Source organism: Danio rerio, chromosome 6, assembly GCF_052040795.2.
Source record: "Danio rerio strain M-AB ecotype USA chromosome 6, GRCz13ab, whole genome shotgun sequence".
NCBI lineage: Eukaryota > Metazoa > Chordata > Actinopteri > Cypriniformes > Danionidae > Danio > Danio rerio.
In genome coordinates, this window is record NC_141026.1 from 43,005,405 (window position 1) to 43,028,712 (window position 23,308).

At 35.0% G+C, this 23,308-nt stretch overlaps 3 protein-coding genes across 4 annotated transcripts; 1 reads left to right on the forward strand and 2 right to left on the reverse strand.

Annotated features, from left to right (window-relative positions):
• The first annotated feature begins 142 nt into the window (after positions 1-142).
• ruvbl1 (RuvB-like AAA ATPase 1) lies at positions 143-8,402 on the forward strand. The gene is given in 11 exon segments (NM_173835.4): positions 143-430; positions 1,025-1,111; positions 1,233-1,365; positions 2,533-2,684; positions 2,801-2,890; positions 4,881-5,030; positions 5,100-5,163; positions 5,243-5,441; positions 6,486-6,588; positions 6,701-6,792; positions 7,992-8,402. Coding segments are annotated over 11 exon segments (1,371 nt in total). The 5' UTR covers positions 143-289; the 3' UTR covers positions 8,152-8,402.
• mustn1a (musculoskeletal, embryonic nuclear protein 1a) lies at positions 6,617-11,224 on the reverse strand. Of its 2 annotated transcripts, none has more exons than XM_087255700.1 (3): positions 11,165-11,224; positions 9,702-9,825; positions 6,617-8,721 (listed from the first exon to the last, which is right to left on the reverse strand). In XM_087255700.1, exons 1-3 carry the CDS (start codon positions 11,198-11,200, stop codon positions 8,633-8,635), a joined length of 249 nt encoding a protein of 82 aa, XP_087111826.1. In that variant the 5' UTR covers positions 11,201-11,224; the 3' UTR covers positions 6,617-8,632.
• Positions 10,776-21,743, reverse strand: rft1 (RFT1 homolog). The gene is made up of 13 exons (XM_087257736.1): positions 21,508-21,743; positions 21,338-21,423; positions 21,140-21,259; positions 19,011-19,200; positions 18,822-18,923; positions 18,609-18,743; positions 18,446-18,524; positions 17,229-17,279; positions 15,780-15,910; positions 15,551-15,695; positions 15,344-15,449; positions 14,292-14,541; positions 10,776-11,539 (listed from the first exon to the last, which is right to left on the reverse strand). Exons 1-13 carry the CDS (start codon positions 21,568-21,570, stop codon positions 11,375-11,377), a joined length of 1,623 nt encoding a protein of 540 aa, XP_087113862.1. The 5' UTR covers positions 21,571-21,743; the 3' UTR covers positions 10,776-11,374.
• Positions 21,744-23,308: the final 1,565 nt, after the last annotated feature.

Sequence of the window (23,308 nt, forward strand, 5' to 3'; positions counted from 1 at the left end):
CCTTGTTCCAGCACAACATTTCAAATGTAACACACACGAAGAATAGGGGCGGGTTTACAGTGATCAGACCGACAGTTGCAGTGTCCAATGGTCATGCAGAGTTTCCACAAGTTGACCAATCGTTACAAAGAACCACTGAAAAACGTTTTGCGGACGGTACTTCCTCAAATCGCCTTGGTTACCCACATGGAAACGCGGGTCTCTTGTGTTTGATTTTAACGGCCTCTCGTGAGACAGGCGTGTGGTTGTTTTATTCACGCACAGCGCGTTCGATTAATTATTAAGAAACATGAAGATCGAAGAAGTAAAAAGCACAACCAAGACGCAGCGCATCGCTTCTCATAGCCATGTGAAGGGCCTCGGTCTGGATGAGGCTGGTAATGCTAAACAGTCCGCGTCCGGGCTAGTGGGACAAGAAAGCGCCAGAGAGGTAACTCTAGCTAAAGACCAATTTCCGTGTTTATTTCATTAATTACGAAAAGCAAACATTTTAATTTGATAACCTCGAATGATTTGTATGTACCTGGCTATATGTGAAGAATGAATACAAAACTTCTAATTCATTTGCTTGTGTCAAGAGCTGGATACAATTGATTGTAAATACGATAATTTCATATACATTCATAGGCTAAGTTATATATGAAGAGTTCAGATGCTAAAACCTCTAAGTACCGTCTGAAACTTCCATTAAAGCTGAGCATTTTTATCTCAGCATTCTATATTGATTGTTGAGTTATTTCACTTTAAAGATCATTAAATGAACATACTCTTTAATTATTCTTTAATTTGTAAATACTAAACCTACTAACAGGAGCCTGATAAAAATGTTTATTTTAGAAGAACATTTCAGACGGCTTTTAGAAGTTTTTGCATCTGAACCATATATATATATATATATATGGAATATTGTAATCACACTTTTTGAACAAAATAATGTTTTCATGTATGTGGCATTTTCTGGCCTGTAGTTTAGCAAACTAATCCTGGGACATAAACATCTAGAAAATTCTTGCATATTTGTTAGGCTTGTGGCATCATCACTGAGCTGATTCGTTCCAAAAAGATGGCTGGCAGAGCCATTTTGCTAGCCGGACCGCCTGGAACAGGCAAGGTAAGGGTAGACTGGTTTTATTTACACTGCACTGTATAATTAAAATGGACATAAAATAGTTTCAGAGCTGTTGTTTAAGATAGTATTTATAGTCTGCCCATTTGATTTCTATCCACCACAGACTGCTCTAGCACTGGCCATGGCACAGGAATTAGGAAATAAAGTGCCATTCTGTCCTATGGTGGGCAGCGAAGTTTATTCATCAGAAATCAAGAAGACCGAAGTGCTGATGGAGAACTTCAGAAGAGCCATAGGTGAGCTCTCACACTATTATCCACCATAACCTGTCAAAAAATCACAGAGGAAAATTGGTTTTATATTCGCACATTCAGACTTTCTGCTTAATAATATAATTTCATAAAAGTATTCTTTGCAAATTTTAAATAGTGAAATCATACTAGCAGTCAATGACTATCAAAGTACAGCGTTGTTCAATCAATTACATTGTGCTAATATTGTTTTGAAGTCATCCTTGCATGCTATTTTAGACGCAATATTCAACTTGGCGCGGTAAACAAATATGGGCCATTAATGAAACAAATGTGCGAATCTTAAACCTACTTTACCTCAATCAAAAAAGGCTGTTGGCAGTTATCTTCCGTAATGAGTTATTCCTTACATCATTCAATCAATTCATTCAAAACTGCTGATTCAATAAAAAATGAAGCAAGTGACTGTCTTTAATATAAAATCGAGTCTTTGGCTCATTCGATTTGTTTAAAAATAGATTAGTTCTGGAACAATGCATACCATCGTTGCTCTGAAATGTGTAAAATATTTTGGTATGACAATTCAGAACTGATTATGTTAACAATTGAAAATAACACAGTATTTTTGTTTTGAAATGTAAACTTACTGTTTTTTAAGCTGTTGATATTTTTGCTTTTTTACTTGAAGTAAAGGGTTTATAGTCCTAGGCCTAATCGCAGTGTTTGGACTGAATATGTATTTGTTTTTATAAGGAGCAACATGCATTAATGTCAGCTAGCGTGTCATTAAACATCAGGACTAAGTGAATATCATTTTATTTTAGATGATATAACACACCCCTACAATAAAGAAGCAATGTAAAATCTGTATTTTCCTTTATGTTTTCCTATAGATTTGAGCATGACCTTGTACTGTTCTTCTAGTTGGTTCACAACCCTCAACACGCACTGTAGCATAATATTACACTGCCAGTATGACTCTGAAACAATGCAGACTATGTGATCAAATGAGATATGCATGAATGCACACATTATTACTACGCTGACAGAGAAATATGGCATGAACCATTGAAAATACACTTCTGGCTTTTTATTACATAATGAAATATGTGGTTTTTGTAAAAGTGTATTGGCCAGTAAAACCGAGAAACTATTAAAAGTGTTTATATCAATCTAGTATCTAAAATTCTGTTTTGTTTTTTGATCGAACAGGTCTGCGTATCAAGGAGACTAAAGAAGTGTATGAAGGGGAGGTCACTGAACTGACTCCTTGTGAGACTGAGAACCCAATGGGAGGCTATGGTAAAACTATCAGTCATGTCATTATTGGTTTGAAGACAGCTAAGGGGACCAAACAGTTGAAGGTAAGGAAGTGCAGGCATGTTGTTATGTTTTTTTTCTGCATGCTTATATTTCGTAGATAAGCTGGATGGAAGCTGATTATGTGGTTGTTTGAAGTCATATCTCATCTCTCCTGCAGCTGGATCCCAGCATCTATGAAAGTCTGCAGAAGGAGAGAGTGGAGGTCGGTGATGTTATCTACATCGAGGCTAACAGTGGGGCAGTCAAGGTATGGACAGATATGCTTCGCTATTCTCTCTCCTGCGGTTCTATAGTTGGCATGTTGAAGTAATCTTTTGTCAGTACAGGTGGGCAGGTAGTCTGGCAGTGGAATAAAGGACGAGATTGTCTCTCGTATTTTTAAAAGAACGTAATACTTTTATTAAGCAAGAATGGATTAAGTGAAATCAAAGTAAAGAGACTTTAATGATGCTACTAAAGATTATATTTCAAATAAATGGTGTTTAAGTTCATTTAAAAAAAATCCTAAAAGAAAAAAAAGATTAGAAGAAAAAATATTAGGCTGTAAAATAAATGAGTGCCGAATCAGCATATAAGAATTATTTCTGAAAGGCTGGAAATTCTCGCCATTACAGGAGTAACATATATTTTGAAGGAAAATAAGTTTAAATAAATGCAATTTTAAAATTAGAAACTTTGTAAATACACTGTTCAAATTTGATCCCATTCAGGGGTGTCTTTTTAGTGACCCATAAATTAACAGTAAACATTAGTTTGTTTTGTGCTGGTTTAGACCTGTCATGGGAAATAAATATGATTCTGAAAATCACCAGTAGGTAATACCTGAATTCATGAACCATTTATTAAAATATGTTAAGTATGGCCACTTCAATTAGAAACCACACGAATGCCTTTGTGAATGGATAATTTTAGTTTAGTTATTAGTTACAAAAATAGATTCAGGTTTCAAAATCTTCCTGGTAGTTCAAATCAAATCAGGTAGTACTAAAAGCTAACTGTAAATGTAACCCCTTGTTTGTTAACCTATTGTATAAATTTATTATAACATTTGTGTGGTAATTGGGAAAATGTCATTCTTGCTTGTGTGATGTTACTGCATCATAACTATTATATCCTAGTGAAGTCATAAAAACAAAATAATAATAAAAAATTATATATTTTTTGTTTCCTCAATTAAATGCATTTCAATTGGCTCATAATATAGTAATAATATTAATTGTATTAATTATAATTATTAATTTCACAGCACTAAGCCTGTCACAATATCCATTTTTCTTGTCGTACGATATATTGCACCAAAATACATTGCGATTAGACAATATCATTGTAATTTCAAGACCATTTTATGCCATATACAGGGTTCATACGGTCCTGCAAAACCTGAAAGTAATGGAATTTTGACAAGACATTTACCAGTCTTGGAAAAATAAAAAACCCAAAATGATTTGGATAAATCACGGAAATTAGTTGAACAAATATCTGTATACTTGAATATTTGAGTTGATATTGGGTAAATTTCAAATACAATCGCAATGTTTATCCTTTCACATGACATTTTCTGTGTGGGGCAAAAAGCAACTTGCAGTTTCAGCTACTTTCTCTAACTACAGAGGTAAGATTATGTGGGTGCTAAAGGCTAATTTGTGCTAATTCAACAAGTCTTGTCAAGACACAAGCCAACATTTCTAATAATTTTCACACAAGATAATTTCTAAAAACTATTTTACAGGTATGAAATTAACAAACTACATAGATTGTCACATATTTTGCTGTAATAAATTTGGACATACATTTTTTCTGATTTACCACATGTACTTAGACATTGCTTGAAACATTAGCTCTTTAATATTTACCTGAAAGTTTTGGGAAAAGTCCTGGATTTTTAGCATTAAAAATGTGTGTGAACCCTGCATATATATATATATATATATATATATATATATATATATATATATATATATATATATATATATATAATGCCAGAATGACAATATAATAGCATCACAATAGAAATCTGTAAGAGTCCAGCAGTGGAGTTTGGTGAAGGTGACGCCCAGGTCAGGTCTCTGACACCTACACTAGAGTAAGAAATGTCACACAATCAGCTAAAATGTTGCTAGAATTGGTTTATAATTATGGGCGATAAACACTGCATCACCAAAATTGATTGAGGTCAGGTCCATGTGTGGGGCGTTAAGTCAATATATTGATTATTGTAATATCTTCTTGGTCTGCAGAGACAGGGACGATGTGACACATTTGCAACAGAGTTTGATTTGGAGGCGGAAGAGTATGTACCGTTACCCAAAGGTGACGTACATAAGAAGAAGGAGATTATTCAGGATGTTACACTTCATGACCTGGATGTTGCTAATGCAAGACCACAGGTATGAGCCCACAAACATCATGCTATTTCTAATGATTCTCCGTAAATCTAATCATTTGGTGTCTTTCAGGGAGGCCAGGATATACTTTCTATGATGGGTCAACTGATGAAACCCAAAAAGACAGAAATCACAGGTAACATGAATGAAGCTGGTTATCCAAACAGGATTTTGGATCGATGTTTAACTGTCTTTGTGTCTCTGTGTGTATGCAGATAAACTACGAGGGGAGATCAATAAGGTTGTGAACAAGTACATTGATCAGGGTGTTGCAGAGCTGGTTCCGGGTGTTTTGTTTATTGATGAAGTTCACATGCTGGACATTGAGTGTTTCACCTACCTGCACCGAGCCCTGGAGAGCTCCATCGCCCCCATTGTAGTGTTTGCATCCAATCGAGGAAACTGCTTAATCAGGTGTGTGTTTGATAAAGTGTGTTATTCTATGTAGGTAATAATTATCAACATTCATTAATCCAATAGGGATCTTGAAGGTGAACACAATAATGTTTTTAGGTTGATGTATATTTGGTTAATAAATGAATAGTTATATTTTACATGAGCTCAGGTCCATTCATTTTATTAAGTAGAATGTTTTGATTGAATAATGTATTAGGAATTATTGAAATTAACAAACAAAGACTGAATTACTATTAAAATAGGATCAAAACCCAATCAAGTGTTTAAAATATAAATGTAATCTTCAATAAAGACGACTTTTTTATTTGGAAAAACATGTTTTTTTTTATACTTTTAAAATCAGAAGAATGACTTTAAATTTAATAATAAATGTCTATACTGGCGACGCAGTGGCGCAGTAGGTAGTGCTGTCACCTCACAGCAAGAAGGTCGCTGGTTAGAACCTTGGCTTAGTTGGAATTTCTGTGAGGAGATTGCATCTTCTCCCTGCGTTCGCGTGGGTTTCCCCCACAGTCCAAAGACATGCTGCAGGTGAATTGGGTAGGCTAAATTGTCCGTAGTGTATGAGGGTGACAGGCCGGCCGGAATTTGTAAAAAAAAAAAGTCGTTATTATATGGACAAGTCTAAATGGAGGACTTGTTCCAAAGAGCCGACCCCGCAACCATACGGGACTAAGGCCAAAGAAGAATAAATGTCAATACTCTCGATTTCTGTTGAAAACAGAAAAATCAAACCGCTTTGATTGCAGGCAGGAATGTGTATCGCTCATTGTTTGTTAACAAATGTTTACAATTGGAACTTTTTATTTTACAAATATACTTATGCATGTTCATTATACATTGATCATCTGAAAAGTTTATTAAAAATATTACTATAAAGAAAAGAAATCAATCCTTCGAAGATTATTTAATTCTGTAACTTGATTGTTTCTAACTACTATGAGATTTTGTTTGAATGAACCCTTACTGGAAAAGAATTAGATTTTTAGTATTGCCATGAGCAGCTATTAGACTTTATATTTCTGTGTGGCTCTGTTTCAGGGGGACAGAGGACATCAGCTCTCCTCATGGAATTCCACTGGATCTACTGGACCGAGTCATGATTATTAGAACTATGCTGTACACTCCTCAAGAAATGAAACAGGTGAACATCAAAGATTTGACAAAACAAGTTCTCAATCAAAGATGCTTTTACATTATAAATAGACAAGGTAGACATTACATTCTGTTGTTTAATGTGCATGTTGATCTTCTAGATCATAAAGATCCGAGCACAGACAGAAGGCCTCAACATCAGCGAAGAGGCATTATCTCACCTTGGAGAGATCGGTACCAAGACAACCCTCAGGTAATATTCATTACTTATAATCAGTTCTTTTATTCTCTGGTTTATATTAATATGAATTAACACTCGCCCGACACTTTATTGGGTACAATCCAAATTACTGGATTGGACCCTATTTTGCCTTAAAAACTACATTAATTCTCCCTGGCATAGAAGTTGTTGGGATCATTCCTCAAAAATTTTGGTGGCACAACAGTTTCTGCAGATTTGTAGGCTGCACATCAGTGACGTGAAACTCCTGTTCCAGATCTTTCCTATTGTGTTGAGATCTGGTGGCTGTGGATGAGATTTAAATGTTGAATGTCATGTTCAAGACACCAGTTTGAGATCATTTGAGCTTTGTGACTTGCTGCATTATCCAGCTGGAAGTAGCCTACTCAAGATGGGTTTACTGTGTTGTTAAGAGATGGACGTGGTCAGCAACAATAATCAGGAAGACTGTGGTGTTTAAATGATGTTCAATTGGTAGTAACGCATCCAAAGTGTGCCAGGAAATAACACCGACACCATTATAGTAACTGCAGCCTGAACCATTTAAGGATTAGTTCATCCAAAAATCACGTTGAGCCAATCGCCTGACACTGTTGTTCATAACTCAAGTGAAGCTATTCTAGATTAAATCCGAGAGCTTTCTGACCCTCCATAGACAGCAGAGGTCATGAGATGTCCAGAAAAGGAACCAAAAACATTGTCAAAACAGTCCATGTTACTTTGGTGGTTCAACTGTAATCATCTGAAGCTCCAAGAGCAGTTTTGTACACCAAAAAACCTTGGTTCACCGACGTTTTCTCTTCCTTGTCAGCAGGTCGTGCCTTTACTATAGGCAATATGATGTAAGGCAATGAGATTCAGTAGTGCAACACGTAAGCGTTGTACTGCCTGTTGTAAATGTGCTCCCTAAGGTGGGAGTGAGAACATTAGCGTAACAATAATTGCTGTAATCATCTTGAACTATGTCATTTTCCTATGATGTCTGGCATCAAAAGACATTTTTTTCGTCAAATCCTGGAGATAGTTTGCAAAACTTCACTAGATCAGCATTTTCTGAAGTACTCTGATCGGTTTATCTGCCATCAGCAGTCATATCATCTTCAAAGTCACTCAAATGACCGGATGTATCCAATAAAATGTCTAGCGAGTGTATAATTTCTGCAGTTTGTTTATCTAATTTTGGCTAATGTGTCTTTTTTTTGTAAATCCAGATATGCAGTGCAGCTGTTGACCCCTGCCAGTCTGTTGGCACGAGTTCAGGGGAGGGAAGTAGTCGAAAAAGAACACGTGGAAGAAATTAATGAACTCTTCTATGATGCCAAGTCTTCTGCAAAGATTCTACAAGATCAGCACACCAAGTTTATGAAATAACCTCAGCACTGATATCTGATATCTTTAGTTTTAAACCCCATTTTCTTGTCATTCTTAGGTAGAAAAAGTTCTGTTGTCATTGTTTTTTGTGTTTGGTTTTGAAAATAAATCTTTTTAGATAGCAATGTGAATAAAATGGCAAAAAGTTTTTTTATATTAATACATGACAAGTTTTTAATGTCTTATTAAATGTTTAACATCATTTCAACTAAACCAACAGAATAATTTTCTGTCTGACCAGAAACTTTTAACTGGAAGTTAGATAATTTAAAGCACATTTAGTTAGTTTTTTAGGTCATACTTTGACAAAAGACCACTCACCTTTATTATCATTAATATTGTATTATTATGCATGTTATTAAGAATAGAATTTAAATAACAATTTTTTTCAGACTTTTTAATTTTTTTATTTTCCTACAGTCTTAATTTGTACCACGTGTTTCAGCAGTATGATCCAGTAAAACAGAATGGTCCTACAGTGTTACTTCCTCTTGGTGGGTTTGTTAAAGGCAGTCTCTGATCCTGAGCGAACGTTGCTGAAGACGGATGGAGCGGCTTTCCCAGCTCGTTCTAAAAGTAGAGACAGAAAGATACTTAAAATACATTTTAATCTCAGTTTCCTTTATGCCAAAACTAAACATGTTTAAATTCAAACCATGTGAATGTTATTTATGGTTACTTTTTTTTTATCCTGATTAGGAAAACCCACTAAACAGTCATTTGGGTTAACAATAGTTTGTTTATATATATCTATATATATCTATATCTATCTATATATATATATATATATATATATATATATATATATATATATATATATATATATATATATATATATATATATATATACACACACACACATACATACATCATACATACATACACACACACCACACACACGTTTATCAAACACCTTGTCAGGTATATTTTGAACAAGAATTATTAGATGACATATTAAAACACTATTTAGGAATCACAGTGCAGCCCCAAAAATACTGCCTTTTTAAATCCTTATACTTTCACACTTTCCTTTAAAACAGGTTTTGTCCACTTCCTAACATAAGTGTTTTAAACTTTCAAATATGAAGTTTGAAAAATTTCATATTTTTATAAGTCAAATTAAGTGTTTTGTTTTAACGCAAATACAATATTTTGCTGAATGATGATGGAACTCATTTACATAATTTTCTTATTTAATAAAGTAGACACTATTTAATGTTTTCGGTGTTCATAAAATCACATATGTAAATTAAATTTTGCATAAAACCTTTGACCCATATACAATTGGGTTAAATTGAAATACATTGTAAAATTTAACAACTAGGGTCTTAATTCAAGATAATAAAAGGTTAGTACAATGTACGCACATAAGACGTGATAAACTGTTCTCGTTTGTCCTGCTATATATGGAGTGGAAACACTAAACCAAACACACACACACGCACAATTATTCTTTTCCTCTTGGCACCAAGTCAAAAAACAAGGACTTTAGGACACTTAAACCATCACATAAAACACTGAATTACTGCAGTTTCTGCTGCTGGACTCACCACATTCCTGCATCACCTCAAAAGTCTTGCTCTTCACCTCAGTTCCAGATGCAAGTTTATCTCTGGCTCCAATCAAATCCTCCGTTTTCACCTCAGGCCTCTTCACTTCCTCTTGTTCGCCCAGCTGAAGAGAAATCAAAACAAAATCAATAAATGACAATAAAAATGAGTTTTAGCTCATGTCGGTCTTTCTACTTTCTCTTACTTGAGACATGGTCCTGCAGTCTTGCTGAAGTTTCTGTTTTATACTCGCCCAGTGTGCGTTTATATGCTTTCCTCACGCAAACTCGTCCCTTCCCAGAGTCCAATCCCAAATGGGCCATAATTCCTTTGGCCAAAGTGTGAGTCACACTGTTCCTCCTCCCATTTAATCTCAGTCACTGTTGTTGCTGTAGGATAGACACATTGTTGTTTGAAGATGACATCTTCAATTAGTTCCAGCAGCTCAGTAATGAAAACAGTTTTTGGTTTGTGCTGCTGGTGTTTGTACACTGACTGTTGTGTACGTTGTTTGGATGGTTGCTAAGGGCTTGTTTGTGGACTGTAATTAGTCTCTTACCTATGGCTTTGGAATGACATACGTTATTTGAAGGATGACTTAATATCCAGCCTTTTTTCTTTCAGTGTCAGGGTTTAACCAATTGTCCTCGTATATGGGTCAGTATGGGTAAGGAAGCATCAAAACAATTGAAGTGTAACATAAATACAATTAATTAATACAATTCATTCTATGGTAGTCTTGTTTAATTATTCTCTGAGAAAAATGTAATAATTTGTCTTTTTAACACACAAAATCACCACTGCTCTAATTCTATTTTGAAGCTTTGTTTTGTTTGATCCAAAAGTGATTTTAAATGTCTGAAAACATTTTACATTTTGGTTGTTTTATTTTTATAAATTAGTTTTAATAAATGTGATCATTAACTTAGAAAACAAAACAAAAATGACATTTTACCTAAAACATACCCATATAAATTAAGACACTATGAAAAATGTTAGTCACTTTGATTAAAAAAAACACAACATACTGATCCCCGAGTATACTGCAAGCAAATTAAAGTCAGAAATCAGAACTATCAGAAAAGAAAAACTTTTATTTGTACCCAAAAAATGTTGAATAGTAAATAAAGTATCTGGTATCATTTAAAATATTTTCTAAAACAATGGCAACCAGTACCGTTTGCATTTGTTTTGACCATTTCATTCATACATACCATTTAAACAAAGTCACCGCTGATTTGCACAGCACATCTAGTAACATCGTAGCACAATGTTATAAAATATTTGGTCAATGTACACCTTTGGTCTCTCAAATAAAGCATCAATGTTTTATTTAAAGAGAATCTTAATGCGATCCTTGCATCAATGGAGGAATGACAGGCACAATAGAACAGTTAGTACAATCTGATGGACCCTGCGATATCTTTGCATAACTTACAACCAAGTTCTATCCTGCGTCTTACCATCTTCAAACTGTCAGCATCTTCTTTAGATGTCATAAGCAAAAACTGCACGTGGAGAAACTGTATCTTTTAGAGTAAACCTCATTAAAAAACAAACAAAAAATAATAAAGTGTAAGATTTTCAAATCTGCAACATTTGGTGCATCCCTCACATTAGTGTCCACCTCAGTTCAGAGAGGTTTCACTGTCAGCAGCTTTCAAAATAAAAGCTCATGTAAGTTTCTTGTTGTATTTGGGTAACAACTGAGTCTTGACAAACTGCACAAGCCTTGTTTCTGTTAGAAATACTGTGATCACCACAGTCAATAGACAAACGGCCCCAACAGCTACATGGAAAAGTCTCAGCAGCCAGCCGCCATCACAGCAAAACACGCTCTGAAACACACAAATGCTACAAATTAGAATGAGCTTTTAGATATTATATAAGCATTTGGTTGTTCATCTGCACAACAACAGAGTTTCAGGGAGCTTGAACGTACAAACTTTTGTAAACTGGTTTTGAAGTGCTATTATTTATGATAATAGTGCTCAGCATGATTAAGTACATTTAAATGAATGTTTTTATCCATTTCTCAGTAAATATAGGCAATGTATTTTGGTGCATTTAATTTATTAAACAGAAATATTTATTAAAATAATAACTTAGTCACCGAATACATTTAGAAATGGAAAGATAATACATTAAAATTCATGCAAAATATTGCAAAAAAAAATATATATATAATTTTTTCAACAAAATTGTATATATTTTTAGTTTCTCTTGATTTTTGCTATTTTTGAAAATGTTATTTAATATTTTTCCCTAACTTATACATTTGGGCTTCAAATTTTTGAACCATTATCATAAGTTATTTTGTCAGATTAGCTCCAGATTTGGCTTCAGTGCAGACTAAACTAATGTATATGCACAAACATAATACTGTAAAGCATCCTATAGAAAATATTCACTTAAATGAGGGATTTGTGGGGGTGTACTCATATATGCTGAGCACTGTACCAAAGCTGGACTTCAGGACCCAATTGTGCACTGATCCAACAGTTTTCTTTACAATGTAACAACATCGGCAGCTAAAGGCCTGGAATGCATTTTACAACATTTAGGGCTCTATTTTAACAATCTAGGCACAAAGTCCAAAGCGCAGGGCGCAAAAGCATTAAGGGCGTGTCCCAATCCACTTTTGCTATTTTAAGGATGGAACAATCCACTTTTGCACCGCGGCGCCTGGTCTAACAGGGTTGAGCTTATTCTCTTATTGAGTTATAGGTGTGTTTTGAGTATAAACTAATCAGAGTCTCATCTCCCATTCCCTTTAAGAGTCAGTTGCGTCACGCCATAACGCATTTGCTATTTACATGACGAACTTTGTAAGTGGAAAAACTGAACACATCACTAGAGAGAAAACAGTTAAACAGAGCATCTATAGCAAGAGAATAAGAGATGAGCCTCCTCATTGTTTACTTTCACTTTCACTCTCTTTCGCGGATAGGGAAACGCACATCCATTAGCCTACATAATTCATTTCATTTGTTAAGCGCAAAGATTTGTTTTAAAACCATTTCTAAATTCAGTTCTAATTTCCAGCAAACAAATAAATAAACAATATTAACAAAGTGTGGTCAAAAAACTGAGTTATATCCAAATACACATGCTGTGCCCCATATGGTCTAAAACCTGACAGGTGGACAAATCTAAGCTTGTTCTCAATAAAACAATATAAATCTGTATATAAGAAATACTACTACTACTGATAATAACATTATACAAAAGCTAATTGTCATGAATACACTGAAAAAAGCCCCACGAGATGAAGAAGGCATGAAATCAGTGGTTTTTATATTTATGTAGAGAATAATATATATATATAGTTGTATTTTAATCCTTTAATTCTTTTTCATTTGTAAAGATATTTGTGTATTGCTGTACATCCTGTGTGTACTCAGCAATTGGTAAGGGAGGCGCACAACTAACGTGCTCTGCACTGGACTCTACACCTGCTTTCATCTGGTCTATTACACAGTCTATTTTAGTTCCTCGAAATAGCAATGCGACAACAACGTGCCTTAACGCGCCTCTTATCTAGACTGGAACACACAAGAGCCTGCAAAGTGGCGCAAATTGATTTGCTATTTAAACAATGTGGCGGAAAATGGGAAAATTATAGTCTGAAAATAGCAACATGTCATAGAAACACATCTTGCGCCTTATTGCTCCGGGTGTATGATAGGACCCTTAGTCTTTTTAAGAATCCATGTGAATAGGGATTAATATCACACGCAGTTAAAGTAATAATTATTAGCACTCCTGTTTATTTTCCCTCCTATTTCTGTTTAACAGAAAAAAACACATTTCTAATCTTAATAGTTTTAATAACTATTAAATCATGTTATTGATTTTGAAAGAAGCCACCTCTTGATCAGCAAGGTTGCATTTATTTGAATAAATTTAATCAACACAGATTTTTTTGCTCATCATTACTCCAGTCTTCAGTGTTACAAGAAAAATGAAGCATTAGAAATCATATGCTGATTTCACTCTCTGTTATAATCAGTCATTACTTAAGCCGTTATTAATAATGGTACTTTATTTTTTGTGCAAACCATAATACATTTTACATTTAATATTCAATGATGAACAGAAAGGTTATATTTTACTGAATTGTACATATTTTACATTATATACATTATAACATTTCCTTACTGTCAGTTTAATGCCTCCTTCATGAATGAAAGCATTTTTTATTATGCTACTTTTGAATAGTGATATATAACGGTGTTAATATGCACCGCAGCTGTTTTCAACACCAGTAATAATAATGAGAAATATTTCTTGAGCAGAAAATCAGTAGGATTTCTGCAGGGTCTTGTGACACTGAAGCCTGGAGCTTTAAATCATAGAAATAAATAACATTTTAACACAAATTCATATAGAACACGATAAATTTATGCTGAAATTAAGATTTTATTATATTTTTGTACCAAATTAATGCAGCGTCAGTGAGCAGAAGAGGCTTCAGTTAAAAACATTTATAAATTTTAATCTCTAAACATTTGAACGGCAGTGTATACTACATTTTTTATACATTGTTGTCATGTACAAATACTTTAAACAAGTCACAGTGTACCATACCTCAGAGAAAGCTGTGATGACAGCACTCACTCCAAGCGCTACAAGGACAGCAGAATGTGGGCGAAGCCCCCACAGTGGCCTGTGTTCACTTTGCAGGAAGTACTGACGGATGTAAACAATACTGTGTGTGATTCGTAAAGCCATGTTGCAGCAGTTTGCCAAAATGAAGCCAACGCCCCCAAACATCCAGGTTAGCCAATAAGACAGCAGCAGAAAAGAGGCGGACAGGCCCAGCATCACCAGATTATATCTAGAGAGAAAGAGAGACAAAAAGTAGTGTAAAGAAATTATTATAAAAACTGATAATGCTCAAATACATGACTACATGTATCTCAAAAGAAATTAATGAAAGAAATTCTAATCTTTAATGTGCAAGAGTTAATTAAATTGACTGATTCACAAAACAGAATCAAGTGATTTTAAAAGAAAATTTTTTCCTCAATATTTCATCATACAACCCTAAAATAAATGCACCCACAATTTTATTACGCAGCTGCTTTCAGCATTATAAGAAATGTTTCTTGACCATCAAATCAGTATATTCAACTTGATTCTAAATGTTCAGAATTATATTTTAGATAAATAAAATTTAAGTAGTTACAATAATATAATATATTTATATATAAAAAATATTAAATAAAAATAAAAAATTACAATATTTCTTATGTGTGAAAATATATACTCTTTTATTAAACGAATTATGGCCTGAATAAGCATAAAAGGCTTCTTTTTAAAAAGTATGGTACTTATATATTGATCCCCAACTTTGAAACAATACTTTATTCATTCATTCATTTTCTTTACGGCTTAGTCCCTTTATTAATCAGCCACAGCGGAATAAACCGCCAACTTATCCAGCATATGTTTTACGCAGCGAATGCCTTTCTAGCTGCAACCCAACACCAGAAAACACCCACACACTTACATTCACACATGTACACTACGGCCAATTAGCTTACTTAATTCCCCTGTACCACACGTCTTTGGACTGTGGGGGAAATCGGAGCACCTGGAGGAAACAATACTTTATATATAATCATTTTGTTTTTCACCTGTCGACCTCCTCTTTGCTCATGGCAGCAAAAACAAAACACTCCGTCACTCCATTAATGGCTAACAGCAAAACATAACAACTATAGCACCGTAGGAGAGCTGGCCCTGCAAAACACACAAACAAACTATTTGAACTTTTACGGCACACACAAATACAAATACAATTTTATTCTTTTAAACCGAAAATAAAATCTCTAGTGTTTTACCAGCTCCGTTACTCAGAAGCTCGCCGCCGTAGATGTCAAGTGCGAGATGAGAATATGCGTAACCAAAAACTGTGATGATCAGACCAATCAAAAGCACCAGCTTCAAAAGACATTCCAGTACTTCAGCTGCCATGGAAACCTCCTCCTGTGGACCAATCACCATTTAACAACCATCCAAGCACACATCTGGCCGGTTAAATAAAAGTCAGACACATAAACAGATACTGACTTGTTTCTGGTGTCGTACATCTCGTCCTCGCTCCAGGACTTTAGCGAAGAACACGTAGAAACTCTCCTCAATGGGCAAGAAAAGAAACCTTGCCACCATTGAGCCCAGATTATTTATTATATCATAAACCCCTGTAAAAAAATTTTTTAATAAAAATAAATGTGCAAAAGTGATGTTATGTTAATAGAAAGCATATTTCAAAGCTACGAATTATTTGTTTTCAAATAAAATGTTACAAAAAAAAAAATCAAATGGTGAAATAACGCTCTATTATGACAAGAATCGGTTAAATGTATCTAAAAATGAAACATTATACATGTTAATAATTTCACATAAAATAAGAAGTGATCATACTCAATTTTATTAGATTCACATTTATTAAAAATGTTACAATTAAATTGTATTTTGGGGCAGTGATCTTTAAATAGAGTATTTTTAACATGTCATTAAATAATTCAGTCACACATTACAATAAGGTTTTGTTTGTTTGTTAGTTTGAGTTAATGTATTTACTGACTTGAACTAATAATAGGCAACACTTTTACAGCATTTATTAATCAAGTAATTATGGAGTGGGAGTTGAGAGTGATGATCATAAATCACTCATGTGAATGTTTTACAGTTCATACATTCAGTCACTGTTATCTTTTTCTTTGCTTTATTGGTTCAATTCTCTAAGTGTGAAAAATAAGAGTTGTTTGGAGAGAATTGTGAACCTGGGAGAAAAATTACAGGGAGAAGACAGATGACTATGGCTCAGTTATACCATAGGGGAGTTTTGGGTAAAGCTCAGAGTATTCTGTCAGATGATATCTTCTCCCTTCTGATGTTCAATATAGAAGTCCTATTAGTAAAACAAATCGGTTCAAAATTTAATTTAAGCCCTCAGCTGTAAAGTTTTTAAAATTAGGGTGGATTGTACAATGTGTATTATTTGTGACATGCGTGCATGCTGCAACCAAATTGCCTTTGGGAAAATGAATAAAGACTGACTGACTAGCTCAACATTTACTAACGCATTATTCATGCTTGTTAAAGTTAGTTAATGCACTGCGAGTTAACAAACTAACAATGAGTGACTTTATTTTCATGAACTAACATTAAAAAAGACAAATAAATACTGTAATAAATGTATTGTGCATTGTTAGTTCATGTTAGTAAACACATTAACTAATACAACTTTATTGTAAAGTGTAAACAATTACTCTTAATTTAAATATCCCGTGTAAATATTTTGGTATTTAAACTATTGTTACATTAAATTTGATTTCAGTGAGTGTCACAGTTATTCTTTTTTCATTAAAAAAACTATAAACAGGACATATTTTAGTGTACAGAAATTAACTTCAATCTTTATTACAGTTTTATTGCTTTGTTGTTTAAAAAAACTATTAAAAAACTATTCACTGTTTGTGTAAATTGATTTTGTGTAAGAGTGTACAAACTCACCCTGGTCTCCAAAATTAAGCACATTCAAAAAAGTCATCACATAACGCTCGCCTGTAAATTAAAAATAGATTTCTGTTTATTAAAAAAATGAAATCCTTGTTGCACATTTTCAATATACTTATAGTAATTACAATGGATTGTAACTTGGATTGTAACACTAACAATATACCAAGTATAATAATATAGTTTATTTATACTCCTTAGTAGTTAAATTAATAGTTACACTGTAACAGGGACACCTTAAAATAAAATAAACTACCTGACAAAAGTCTTGTCATCGATCCCAGTTGTAAGAGCAACAAATAATAGCTTGACTTCTAGTTGATCATTTGAAAAGTGGCAGAAGGTCGATTTTTCTGATGAATTATTTGTTGAACTGCATTCCACTCATTACAAATACTGCAGAAGACCTACTGGAACCTGTATGAACCCAAGATTCTTACAGAAATCAGTCAAGTTTGGTGATGGAAAAATCATGATTTGGGGTTACATTCAGTATGGGGGTGTGCGAGAGATCTGCAGAGATGGCAACATCAACAGCCTGAGGTATCAAGACATTTGTGCTGCCCATTACATTACAAACCACAGAAGAGGGAAATTCTTCTGCAGGATAGCTCTCCTTCTCAAACTTCAGCCTCCACATCAAAGTGAAACAAAGAAGGTCAAGGTGCACCAGGATTGGCCAGCCTAGTCACCAGACATAAACATTATTGAGATGATGAAGGAGGCATTGAAGATGAAGCCATAGAATCTTAATGAACTCTGGGAGTCCTGCAAGAACGCTTTCTGTGCCAGTCCAGATGACTTTATGAATAAGTTACTCAAGTCATTGCAGGGATGTTTGAATGCAGCCCTCCAAGCTCATGGGAGTCAAACACAATATTAATTATTTTCCCACTGCACAATGACTTTATATTTTATACTGTACATTATTTCTGTTAAGTGACAAGACTTTTGTCTAAGCAAAGTCAGATCTTACTGTCCTAATTAAATAATTAAAAGTCAAGGCACGATAATCAAGGCAAGCGTAATCTAGAGGTCTTTGCCTTTCATAAAAGACACTTCTGATACCAAATGATCAACTAGAAGTCAAGTTATTATTTGTTATTCCTAAAACTTGGTTGGCGACAAGACTTTTGTCAGGTAGTGTATGCCCACCCCCAAAAATAACATTCAGACAAAACAATTCTGTATAAATGAACACAACAGTCACTTACCTTCAGTAAGTATTTGTTTAAGAAATGACTGTTTGAAAAAGCTCCAGGTTAGTGTGGTCAACTTCCAGTTTAGCAGTGGCTAAAAACAAACAACAACAAAAAAATATATATATATATGGCGTATTTGTTTCACTCCAGAGTAATTTTATTTTTAAAAAGTCACCTCATGATCCACTTTGGATGGCAGAAGATCTGTCATTCTATAAACAGGGAACGATTTCTTCTCCGCTTCCTCTGATCCAAGGAAATGGATGAAGTAGACCACATAACAAGTCAGCAAAAACCCTGTATAGACACACTGTCAAACGAAAACAAGAGATCACAAACAGAAAGGCATTGCAAGCACAGTCTATGTTAAGTGTGGAAACATACAGACCTGGGCTGCAGAGAAGATAAAGAGCCCCCACTGAGGCGCAGACACCACCAACACTACAGTAACAAGACATTTAGCAATCATGGCTAAACTTTCAGCTATCACCTGTGAATGTGCATCATTTGATCAGAAAGTTTCATCCTATTAATTGAACAATGTTTGATATAAAGAGTTAAAGGTGGAGTTTGACACCTTCAGCCGGACGAACATGTGCGCATGTGCAAGAACCCAGAGAGGTTCAGCCAGCAGCTCTGTAAGTGCGGCCAGACAGAACAATCCAACAGCAGGAACGTAATGTGGGATAGAGTCCGGATCTGGAGCCTGGAGAACCCACCACCACACACACACCAACAACACACCCCACACACAACCCAGAGGAAATCTGCGAGGAAAGGAAAGAAAATAAAACAACAACACTGATAGTGAGGCTGGCAGGAAATAAAATGGGGTATAAAATGAATGATTAAATGATTAAGTACATAAACAATATTTGTTTTAACATATTTAAATATTTGCATACAGACTCACCAGCGACTTTATTAGGTACACTTTACTATTACCGGGTTGGACCCACTTTTGCCTTCAGAACTGCCTTAATCCTTCATGGCATAGATTTAACAAGGTGCTGGAAATATTCCTCAGAGATTTGTCCATATTAACATGACAGCATCATGCAGTTACTGCAGATTTGTCGGCTACACATCCATGATGCGAATCTCCCAATCCACCACATCCCAAAGGTGGATTGGATTGGACTGAGGTCTGGTGACCGTGGAGGCCATTTGAGTACAGTGAACTCATTGTCATGTTCAAGAAATCACTCTGAGATGATTCGTGTTTTATAACATGGTGTGTTACCCTGCTGGAAGTAGCCATCAGAAGATGGATACACTGTGGTAATAAAGCGATGGACATGGTCAGCAACAATACTCATGTAGGCTGGGGCGGTGACATGATGCTCAGTTGGTACTAATGGGCCCAAAGTGTGGCAAGAAAATATCCCCCACATCATTACTCCACCACCACCAGCCTGAACCGTTGATACAAGGCAGGACTGATGCATGCTTTCACTTTGTTGATGACAATTTTTTATTTTTTTTATAATAATAATAATGTTTTAGAGGTATTTCACCTTAATTGAGATAAGACAGGTGAGCTTACAGACAGGAAAACATTAGAAGCAGAGAGACAGGTAGGGTTGGCAAAGGACCTTAAACCGGGAATCGAACTCATCGAAGTCGCCGTGAGCACCATGGTGCTATATGTCGGCGCACTTAACCACTAGGCTATTGGTGCCAACTTGATGAAAAATTCTGACCCTACCATCTAAATGTCGCAGCAGAAATCAAGACTCATCAGACCAGGCAAAGTTTTTTCCAGTATTCTATTGTCCAATTTTGGTAAGACTGTGTAAATTGTAGCCTCGGTTTCCTGTTCTTAGCTGACAGGAGTGGCACCCGGTGTGGTCTTCTGCTGCTGTAGCCCCTCCGCCTCAAGGTTCGATGTGTTGTGTGTTCAGAGATGCTCTCCTGCATACCTTGGTTGTAATGAACAATTATTTGAGTTACTGTTGCCTTTCTATCAGCTAGAACCAGTCTGGCCATTCTCCTCTGACCTCTGGCATCAACAAGGCATTTGTGCCCACAGAACTGCCGCTCACTGGATATTTTCTCTTTTTCGGATCATTCTCTGTAAACCCTAGAGATAGTTGTGCGTGAAAATCCCAGTAGATCAGCAGTTTCTGAAATACTCAGACCAGCCTGTTTGGCACCAACAACCATGCCACGCTCAAAGTCACCTAAATGACCTTTCTTCCCCATTCTGATGCATGGTTTGAACTGCAGCAGATCATCTTGATCATGTCTACATGCATTGAGTTGTTGCCATATGATTGCCGGATTATATATTTGCATTAATGAGCAGTTGGACAGGTGTACCTAATAAAGTGGCCGATGAGTGTATATTGCATAATACAATTCATTCTTTCCTTCAGCCTATTCAATATAGTTTAAAAAATACTAATGAGACAACACTGTTAAACAAAGAAATAACCTCAGAAATGTGTTTATAAAAGGATAATTTTACTAGTTACTTGGAAAAGTAATCTGATTGCATAACTCATGGTAATTAATGTTACTCTTCATTAGTATGTTACCTAATATGTTGCTCTCCATTAGCTCACTCTTCCCAGTGGGTGGGCACTAATGCAGTTTATAGCTAATATCAGTTTCCTTCTGATGCTATAACAATGAATTTGACTTAACAAAGAGAAATAAAAGAACAATACATTTAAAAGAAATTTAAAATAAAGTGTTACTAACGTGAGCCATAGCAGGTTGATGACCTGTCTCCAGTTACGCCCCGCCCCTTCACCGCTTAGACACGCCCTCCGGAATGCCTCTCTCGACAGAAATACCAACGTTGAATAGAGCAGCATCAACCTGTCTCAAATGCAAACCTCGCAGTTAATGGTCCATTCAAGTCAAAGAGTGAATTGATGTTGTGTAACTTAAACTCACCTAACGTTAACTACGCCTATCAGTTCCTTAGACACAAACCGCAACGTAAAAGCATTCAAGAGAAACGTCAACACTCGAAACATCACCTGCAGCGTAAAATATACCAGTAAAGATGCTTTGTTATTTATGCATAAATGTGTATTCATTTTGTGTTCGGTGGTTAACAATACCTGAAGCAGAACATTATAGGAGGCCAGTGTTGAAGCACTCTTGAGCACATCTTCTGAACCCATCGTGAACTTTTTAACTGAATTTAAATAAACTAACAACAAACTCACTGGGTAACTATAAGCGCTACCTTCGCTTTATCATACACATATTTTTCTATGATATTACACCCCCAACAGTATCTCTCATTTTGGTTTTTAACAACTGTAGTGCAATCTGTCAAACAGAATACACTTCCGTCTCAACATTGACCATGTTTCATAATAAAAGTCACTGGAGTTTCTAAAAAACGTTTTGTAGGAAAATTGACTATTTGCGTTATTTTTTACATTTATACAAACGGCTTGCAAACCTCTGCAACGACTGTGTTCAACTTCTAATATTTTAGAACTATATTGGACATTTCTTTTACCTCGATCTAACTCTTAACATGAAGTTTTCTTGTGACTCAACCCGGTGATTTGAATCATTTGGAGTCGAATACAACAAAACGATTCATTCAGTAGGCTGCTTGGCTGTTACGGCCATAGACAGTATATAATAGATAACTAGACGTCTCATGGTTAACTTCGATACGTCAACGCGGCCGCCATCTTAATCCGGTCATCAGTGCGCTAGAAACAGACGCACCTGAACAGAGGAGCTGCTGTTTTCTCGGATATAAAATAGAATAACACTTAAATGTATTAGATGATTATAAATTTATGGTGTGAAAAACCCCAGTTACCTAGAAGTAAGAAAGCTCATTCTTTTAAGAAAGATTAGTTATCGATAAAATTATCTTCATCAAAAATTGTTCTGGTGTCATCTTTTTTATCACTGTTTTATGACAGTTAACAATTTTTTTTGTTTATTATCCCCCAGGGCTGAAAGTAGTACGTTTGATTAAATAATCCATTGCTTTTCGTTTTAAACATTTCAAGACATTTAAAACATTCTTTTAATAAAAAAAATCTTTAAATTAAAGTAATTGATAAATATTTGACATAATTCATTCTTAATTTCTGCAAGTTTTTATATATTTTTTGTCTGTGCATATGTGTGTTCTTTATTTATTCTCGAGAAGAGTAAAGAACAATAACTTGTTTTCCATCTGTAACTCCACTAGGCAGTACTTTTGAAGAGTCTTCTGGTCATTCAGTCTGGGCGTTAGGTCAGTCTTCTGCGGTCCACAATCAGGTGGTTTGTCTTGGTTGAGCATCTCAGTGGAGGCCTGTTCACTATGAATTAAACTGCGATCTTTTTTTGTTTTTGTTTTCAATTGTTCAGTTTTGGCTTTGATACGGACTGATCTAATCTATATGCACAAATATATTAATATAAAACATCTTGTAGAAAATAATAATTAAAAAAAGAGAGATCTGTGACAGTGTTTTATGCTCAGCACTGTATATATAAATATATGTTTCAGTGTGAGAAGATCAAGTTTGCTTGCATGATTATTGCCAGGTTTTGAAAAGAGATCTGGGCGGTTTTATTATTAATGCATTATTAAAATTAGATTGTTAATATTAGTTAATGCCCTCACAGCTGTGAGTTCACATGAATTAACAATAACACCTAATTTTGATTAACTAACGTCAACAAAAACGAATAAATACTGTAATAAACGTTTTTTTTTCTTTTACAGTGGAATACTCCAACAGTGTCACTTTAGCAGAGCAGTAGCGGTAATTAACTGAAAACTGCTTACAGTTAATTACTGTACTGTAGTTCTATACTCACAGCATAATGTGTATCTACTGCATACACACGAATCATATATAGTTATGAGTCGTTTTACTCAAATTAAATCAGCGTTCT